Below are 8548 nucleotides of genomic sequence, written 5' to 3'. Positions count from 1 at the left end.
TTTAAGTAATTGGAGGAACAGTAAAGAAGAGAGCATCTCCATTGAGATAAGATTGGAGAGTAATTCAAACCTACGCATATATATTTATATTTGTCAGATCTCTTTTTCTCATACCTCCTTCCATAAATAACTTTTTATGAGATTGTGATGCATCTGTGAATACTTGTAATACTTTACCTCGAATATCAAATCACTTTGAGAGTTCCCCTCTTCGTCTGTCGCCTCTCTCACTCTCTCCATCTCTCGCCTCTATCACTCTCTCCGTCTGTCGCCTCTCTCCCTCTCTCCGTCTCTCTCCTCTGTCCCTCTTCCTGGGCCTGCGCCTCTCTTCCTCTTCAGGTAAGTAATTACGCAATCAACATAACAAATTGATACATTATACCGATATAAGATTATGAAAGCAACTACGGATTTTTATTTACATGCACATTTGAATCGGTAAAAGTTTAGACAAATTTTTAAGTTTTCTAATAAATAGATTAAAAATTCGTCATCGGTATACGTCATCCGTCATTACAGTCGTTTCGTCCGTCATTTCGGTATCCATCATTCGTTGCAGATAACGGAGGACGAATGACGGAAATCCAACCGTTCAGTCACCCGTCCGTGGGTACGGGCGACGACGAAACGTCATCCGTACTCCAGCTCTATGTAAACCCAGCAGTTTTTTCTTCATAAAATTATTGGGTTCTCGAGGAACAAATTTCTCCCGTATAATCTTTCTCATTTTTAGTCTTCGATTCTCCCGTTGGTTGGTTTTCTCATCGCCGGACCAGAGAGAAAGGGGTGACATTGCAATTGCAGCGTGGATCTCAGCCATCGGATTCTTTTCAATCCAGGTGCATTCTTGCTATAGAATTCGATTTAGAACTCGATACAGAAGCCGTCGACGAAAACCCACTCGAGATTTATTCATCTTGGTTTGCCGGTTTATTTTTCTTCAAAAGTATTTTACTGGGTCTATCATATTTGTCTCAGTATGTGGTAATTGATGTCATATGAGTCACTGCCATTCATAGTTCTCTTGGGCTCGCGTTCCTTCTTTATCTGGTGATTCAATTGATCTTATTTTCTGCATTATACATTAAAAAGCGGACATTGAGTTATTTTTTTCTAAATTTCGAATGTTTATCGGGTCACATTTTGCCATGTTCGGATTTTTTTAGCTTCTTCCGTTGAAATCCTTGTAGTTCCCCTCCAAAATGGAGGATAATAACATCACCTCCAGTTCATTCTCTAGAAACTAACGTTCTCAGAACTGTGCACACCGGGGGAATCTACTTTCCCATTTTATTGTAAAATTAGGTTCATCAGTTTTACCAAAAGATTTGATGCAACAGATGAAGAACCACTTACTGAAGGAGCCTTATTTTTGGCACGGGTCATTTGAGACAAGCCCAAAGAGCAGCTGCCACAGGAGTACTCAAGTTATGGGGATCAATCGATGGCTCCAGTGTAGTAATATTAATAGATGGGGGAGCAACTCACAATTTTATAAATCCAGCCATATTGGACGCCTTAGAAATTCCTATTCTGGATGGCCTCTGTTCGATGTTATGTTGGGAGATGGTTACTTGAGGCCATGTATGTGCAGGGCATGGACATAGTACAGGATTTCTTCCCCCTGTCACTGGGCAGGTTTGACGTGGTATTGGGAGTTCAGTGGTTAAAGACCCTGGATTATTTTTATTCAAACTACAATTTGCTCACTTGAAGGTCTTATGGCAAGACCGAATATATGTACTGCAATTAGACCCAGAGTTCCGTCCATATGTTGATTCCTCTAATCTACAACCACATCAAACAGCGGTTTATCCTGATTGTATCTTGTCTTACCGATTCAATCGGGATGGTACGCACGTGCTCGTTAAATAGAAGAACTTGCCCAATTATGAAGCCACATGGGAAGACATCAATGTCATTGAACGTGAATTTCCCAGTTTTCCAAGTGGGGACCAATTGGTCTTCAGCCAGGGGAGTAATGATAAATCCTCATTGAAGACTTATCAAAGTAAAATGAGACGCGGAGCTTCAGTTACACGTGCAAATGGATGCTGCACGCATGAGTTTGAATAAAGAGCAGGAAGCTTTATATATAGAAGGCGCGAGCTCTCCATCGGACATCAAGATTTTAGTTGGGACGTGTTTGTCGATCGGGAGGAGCAGCACCTCCGAGAGAGCTGGAGTGACCGATCCGGTCTTCAGCTAGGTCTAGACCTTCACCACTGCTACGGAACTGAGGAAGCCGATTCGGTCCTCAACTCATCCATTCTCTCAGGGAGTGGCCGTACTTCATCTCCTGATCTAGTTACTCTTTTCTTCTATCATTGTTTCGCTGTTGAACTATTGGATCGAGACCAGTATTTGTCTTCAGTATATTGATTCGATTGATGTGTTTATTGAGATAAAAGTCTTGAGTGCGGTTAAGAATTGCAGTCGTTCGGCACAAAATTTTCAGTACCTTAACAATTGGGTATCAGAGCATTTTCGACTCGTCAGATTAATGGAAAATCTTGAAGAAAGGTTGGAAGCATTGGCGAATAAGGTGGAAGTGAACCAGAACAGGATGACTAATGTCCTAGAACACATCATGAAAGAAATGGAAAGCATGAATGCTCAATTGAAGAATAAGGTACATGTTGCAGGGAATACAAGTTCTTTTTCAGAAATTCCAGTTCAGATTCCAGAAAGGAGAACGGACTTTGACTGCAGATTCAAACGAGGTGATCTCCCTGTTTTTGGTGGTTATCAACCTGAAGCATGGTTAAAGAGCGTGAAAAGGTTTTTTCGTCTTCACCCCATGGCTGAACACAATAAACTTCATCTTGTTGCTTTGCACATGGATGATTCTGCACTCACCTGGTTTATCCACACTGAGGAGAATTTTGGCATGATTACTTGGTTGGACTTCAAAAAACATTTCGAAGGAAGATATGCATTAGCCGTTCACGTCTTACATCAGCAGCTCTTCGAGATTCTACAGAGGAATTCTGTTGGTGAATATCGCACATAACTTGAGGCCATTATTACACAACTACCCATTGTAGCCCCCGAGATCAAGGAAAGTGCTTACCTTAGAGGTCTAAGGCCTGAAATCAGAACAGAAGTGCTTCGTTACAGACCATTTGGGTTAAGAGAGATTATGGATTTGTCTCTCCGTGCTGAAGCAGATCTTGGTATACTCTACAGCGCTTGGCAGACTGTACCTCCATATGCCAAAATTTCGCAAAATCCAGTTTCGAATTTTAAATCAGTGCCAGTTGACACATCAAAGTCCAGCAATAATATCTCTAGTCAGTACTAGCCAGTTAACTCAAACTCGTTTCAACCTAAAGTGAACACTTAAACCAGCTGCAACAACCTCTTATGATAGGTCTAGCAGAAGAAGGAACCTAAGAATTACTGATTCTGAATACCAGCAAAGGAAGGACAAGGGACTTTGCTACTACTGCAACGTCAAATTTACTTATCCCTTGGGTTCACCAGTTATTTATCACTTGGGTTTTATACCTTGAGAACATTAGTGTTCTTTGAGAAAACATTGTCAGGGTTATATCCATCATTTTGTCTTCAGTAGCTTTGAATCCTAAAAACTGTATACTTTTTATATTTCGTGTCTTTAGATAAAACATTGAATTGAGTAACGAAACCAACTTTCAATACTTTGTAGATTTGATGTTTTGATCTGTTTTTTTTTGAAGAAATGTTTTGATCTGTTTTATCATGGAGTCATTTTTTTGGTGCTAGGATTCAGTTGAAAAGTAATGTTACAAAACAAATCTATGCCTTTATCAGAAAAACCTTAATCTCTTTTTTTTTAAGTTATTTTCTAGTGAAGTGTTATTTACTGTTTTCTTTCAGGTTGTCCCTGAAGAGCAAGATGGTTAATGCCATCAAAGGCGTGTTCATCTCCTGGTAAAGATTGTAATTTCCTGATAGCTTCTTTTGTATATTCTGAAATTATTATTTTAGGTGATGACAATTGCACTGAGTGCGGAAGTTTGACAGTTTAGGATAAAGTCCACTTTCTTTTAGTCAATTGAAAAGTTAATCTGCGAGAAAATAGATGGGTATATAAAGAAAAGTTCCATGTCTTTATCTCCGCAGTGACATCCCCATGACACAGTTCGTCATCAACTACAACGCTTCTCTTCCCCCCTCTCAAAAGTTCATACTTCAAATTTTCGATGACAGCCACATGTTTGTGCAACCACATGCAGCAGAGATGATAAAGACTCGAATTTCAGAGTTCAGAGAACAAAACACTTACGAGAAGCCAACTTGAGGCAGTCTGATAGGACTTAAAGCAATGAAAGGTAAATAGATGGGTTTTGATTTCCTTTTAAATGAAATTAATCTTGCTGATTTGGTGTGCTGGTCTGAGATTTTAATCCTATGATGAAGAAGAAAGGCTCTATTATCTTCAATGTGCTGAAACTTTTACTGAGTGCTGAAGTTTGACAGGTTAGGAGAAAGTTCATTTTCTTTTAGTCATTCAAAAGTTAAAATGCAAGAAAATAGATGGGTGTATAGATGGGTCGTGATTTCGTTTTTGAATGAGATTAAGCTTGCTTATGTGCATGATATTAAGCTTTTGAGCGAGTCCATAGTCCCCTGATGAAGAAGGCGCTATAATATTCCATGTGATGGGAAATTATACTGAGTACGGAGTTTTGACATTTTTTGGAGAAACTTTACTTCCTTTTAATCAATTGAAAATATAAAATGTGAGAAAAAATTATAAACAAGGCTGAAACTGAGTCTAAAAATTTAACCCGTTTAAATGGATTGCTTTTTTGTAACATGAAAAAAAATCCTGTTATTCAAATAATTAGAAGCTAATCCCTTGCTCTTTAGGTCCAATAACTCTACTTAAGGTTTTTATCAACATTTTATTTCTCAGATGAGCCCTTCTGTACCAAATAATCAATAAGCAGACAATGGATCCTTTAAAACTCGAGTCTATAGTAGTTATCAGTAAAAACTTGAAAGAATGAAGTTTAGGTCGTGTAAAAATATTTTTTATTTCGAAGATCTGACTCTTACTGAAGAACCTTACTGAAGATTTTAAGAGATATTTTATTCAGGGGCCCCATATTTTAAGGGAATCCTTACTGAAGAACCTCACACCATACAGAGGAAACGTATACAGGGCGGATATCACTCTAAAATATTACATCAGGAAACATTTTTCTTCTGATGGGGAAGAAAGATCTTTTTGTAATGGGTCGTGTGTTCTACACTCAGTTGGAAAGGATATCTTGTTTAGTTTGATTTATATTAGGGTTAATAGCACGAAATGTCCCAAATTTTTTCAAAAATCTGACATATAACCTAAACTTTTTTTTTGGTGCGGTGTATCCCAAACTCTCTAAGTCGACGCCAACATATCCCGGTGATAACGTGGAATCCATCGTGGCTGCCAGGTGGATTTCGGGCCAGATTTTGACCTGGCGGAATCCACCTGGCAGCCACGATGGATTCCACGTCATAACGGGAATTCCCCCTGCCAGGTGTTTTCCAATAAGAGAGAGAGAGAGGCATTCTAGAGAGAGAAAGAGATGCATTCTAGAGAGAGAGGCATTCTATAGAGCTAAAGAGAGGCGTTCTAGAGAGAGAGAGAGAGAAAGGGAGAGTGAGGCATTCTAGAGAGACCTGACCGAATTGAATCGCGCGGGAGAGAGAGGAGGCGCAGAAACAGAGACATAGACAGAGAGAGAGGGGAAGGTTATCGGCGATTGTCTTAATATTGGAGAGAGAAAAAGAGAGTGAGATTTATCAAGGGTTCAAGAGAGAGAGAGAGAGAGGGAGGGGAGGGGGGAGGGAGAGATTTTCTGCTTGGGGATTTTCAAGGGTTCAATTAGAACATATTCTAGATTCGTCGGCAAATCATGCAAGGGACGTCAACCTCCCAATCGTTCAGAAGCATCGCGACGCGTTTGCATTGCACACCGAGTACAACGGTGTAAACAGATGCTTGATTCTTTCTATTACAGACGTTGCTGCCTCCTGTGAACGGTGATTTCTTCATAGAATAAAATATCTGACGAGGATTGAAGGGAATCACAAACTCCAAATTGATTGACTGGATTGAATGGATCTGATCGGCCTTGCGCTCCGTAATCGCCGACCCGTGCCCTTGAGCAAGCCAAGAATCATCATGCCGTCAAACTTGCCATCCCCCGGCCAATCGGGGCTCTTCCCCCCATCTCTCTACGTGGCCATCTCTCTCAGACGAGTCGCTTCGGGGCGACTGGACGACGTTCTATCCAACGGATGGCTCGGCGCCATGGCCGCTTCCCCTCAGAAGAAGGCTTTGCAAGGATGCCTTCGCCGACTCTCTACAAGAGGATCCATAAACTTCCTACCGTCTTTGGATGGTAACTTGTCTCGATCCTCTTTAATCTCTGAAGAATCTCTCGTTTCTTGCGTCTTAGTGGGGGTGATTCTCTTCGCAGCTCAAGTATCCTTCTGCATTGTCGGCCTTCGAGCAAATCGCGGAGAAAGCCAAGGGGAAAAGAGTGGCCTTGTTCCTTGACTACGACAGCACGCTCTCGGCCATCATCGACGACCCCGACCGCGCTTTCATGTCCAATTCTGTGAGTTTTCTCTCACTTCCCTGCTCGTTCCCTTCTTCTCTTCTCTCTCTCTCTCTAGAACGCCTCTCTCTCCCTTTATCTCTCTCTAGAATGCCTCTCTCTCCCTTTATCTCTCTCTAGAATGCCTCTCTCTCCCTTTCTCTCTCTCTCTAGAATGCCTCTCTCTCCCTTTCTCTCTCTCTAGAATGCCTCTCTCTCCCTTTATCTCTCTCTAGAATGCCTCTCTCTCCCTTTAATGCCTCTCTTTCTCTCTCTAGAATGCCTCTCTCTCTCTCTCTCTTATCGGAAAACACCTGGCAGGTGGAATCCCCGTTATGACGTGGAATCCATCGTGGCTGCCAGGTGGATTCCATGAGTCAAATCTGGCGGAAAATCACCTGGCAGCCACGATGGATTCCACGTCATCTGAACTATGTCGGCGTCGACTTAGAGAGTTTGGGATACACCACACCAAAAAAAAAGTTTAGGTTATATCTCAGATTTTTGAAAAAGTTTGGGACATTTCGTGCTATTAACTGAATATTAATTGATGAATGTACACCTCCACAAGCGAGTTTTCACACTCATTTGTATATTCTTAAGCGTGAGGTGTTGTTTGTCACCCTTGGGACCAGCTAATCAATTATTGATTAGGTTAAATTGATCATTGATTATAATGGTTGTACAATAAAATTGATCACACCATTACAGGTTTTTAGCTAGGATAATACATGGTTGCAGAGATCATGCTCATAATATGTTTAAACAATGGTGGACATACTCAAAGTTAAGCGACTTAATGATTTTTTTCCTTGGTGTGAGGACTTTTATGAAATTATCCCAAAGTGTATAAATAGAGGGGGATGCCCATATTGTTGCACTGTGCGTGCCATTCTTGAATACCCTCTCCTTTATTCTGTTCATCTTCCAATGTATTATTATTATCATTGAAGATGAAATCTGATTTCTGGCAACACAACTTGAGGAGGAAAGGATGATGATGAGATCCAATGCTCGATGATGATGTGGATGCATCTAGAGCTCGAACATATTAATGGATTTGATCCATGCAACGACGATGAGATTATTTATGTTTTCAGTTTGAAGGTTCTTTTATCTTTTCAATTTTTATCTTGGACAAACCCAATGTGGTGGCAACAACGTCAACGCATCAACACCGGAAGCGCCACCACTGTCATCCAAAGTCAACGCCACTACCAAGGACACGCCGCCATCATCACCGGATCAAGTCCACCGCCATCATCAGGCACGTCTCCACCCCTGCACGGCCCTTCACGCGTCTTGACACATCGCCAAAGGCAGATCCAGAACTGCCCCCTGACGTGACACAAAACCATGTCGCTCATCACGTCGCTCGTCACGTCGCTCGTCTTTATTTTTATTAACTGTATTTTCTCTTTCCTCCAAGGCCTATATGTATAGGCCAATGTTCCAAGAAACAGTTAGGCAAGTCATAATTCAGGAATTGAGTTTTTGTTAACTCTTCTTGGAGGACTTGCCCTAGCCTCCACTATCCTCCATCTGCCGCCGCCGTCGACGTTGCCCATGCATCGCCGGCAACCGCTTCCGCTCCTCTCCCTCCCTCCCCTTCTCTCTTTATTTCTTTCTATCACTCTCTCTCTCTCCCTCTCTCTCTCTCTCTCTCTCTCTCTCTCTCTCTCCCTCTCTCTCTCTCTCTCTCTCTCTCTCTCTCTCTCTCTCTCTCTCTCTCTCTCTCTCTCTCTCTCTCTCTCTCTCTCTCTCTCTCTCTCTCTCTCTCTCTCTCTCTCTCTCTTTCTCTCTCTCTCTCTCTCTCTCTCTCTCTCTCTCTCTCTCTCTCTCTCTCTCTCTCTCTCTCTCTCTCTCTCTCTCTCTCTCTCTCTCTCTCTCTCTCTCTCTCTCTCTCTCTCTCTCTCTCTCTCTCTCTCTCTCTCTCTCTCTCTCTCTCTCTCTCTCTCTCTCTCTCTCTC

At 41.7% G+C, this 8548-nt stretch overlaps 1 protein-coding gene across 1 annotated transcript; it reads left to right on the top strand.

Moving 5' to 3' along the window:
- The first annotated feature begins 676 nt into the window (after positions 1-676).
- On the top strand, positions 677-4427 carry LOC144710624 (Nucleotide excision repair, TFIIH, subunit TTDA). The gene is made up of 3 exons (XM_078584437.1): positions 677-839; positions 3862-3915; positions 4108-4427. Exons 2-3 carry the CDS (start codon positions 3881-3883, stop codon positions 4283-4285), a joined length of 213 nt encoding a protein of 70 aa, XP_078440563.1. The 5' UTR covers positions 677-839; positions 3862-3880; the 3' UTR covers positions 4286-4427.
- Positions 4428-8548: the final 4121 nt, after the last annotated feature.

This window comes from Wolffia australiana, chromosome 12 (assembly GCF_029677425.1).
Source record: "Wolffia australiana isolate 7733 chromosome 12, ASM2967742v1".
Lineage (NCBI taxonomy): Eukaryota > Viridiplantae > Streptophyta > Magnoliopsida > Alismatales > Araceae > Wolffia > Wolffia australiana.
This window is presented reverse-complemented; position numbering and strand designations above follow the sequence as displayed.

What these genes read in the sequence shown, in the direction of transcription:
- LOC144710624 (XM_078584437.1), top strand. Translation starts at nt 3,881, where the DNA reads ATGGTTAATGCCATCAAAGGCGTGTTCATCTCCTG. An exon ending in AAAGGCGTGTTCATCTCCTG is followed by an intron (nt 3,916 to 4,107) that starts GTAAAGATTGTA and finishes TTATCTCCGCAG; the next exon opens with TGACATCCCCATGACACAGT.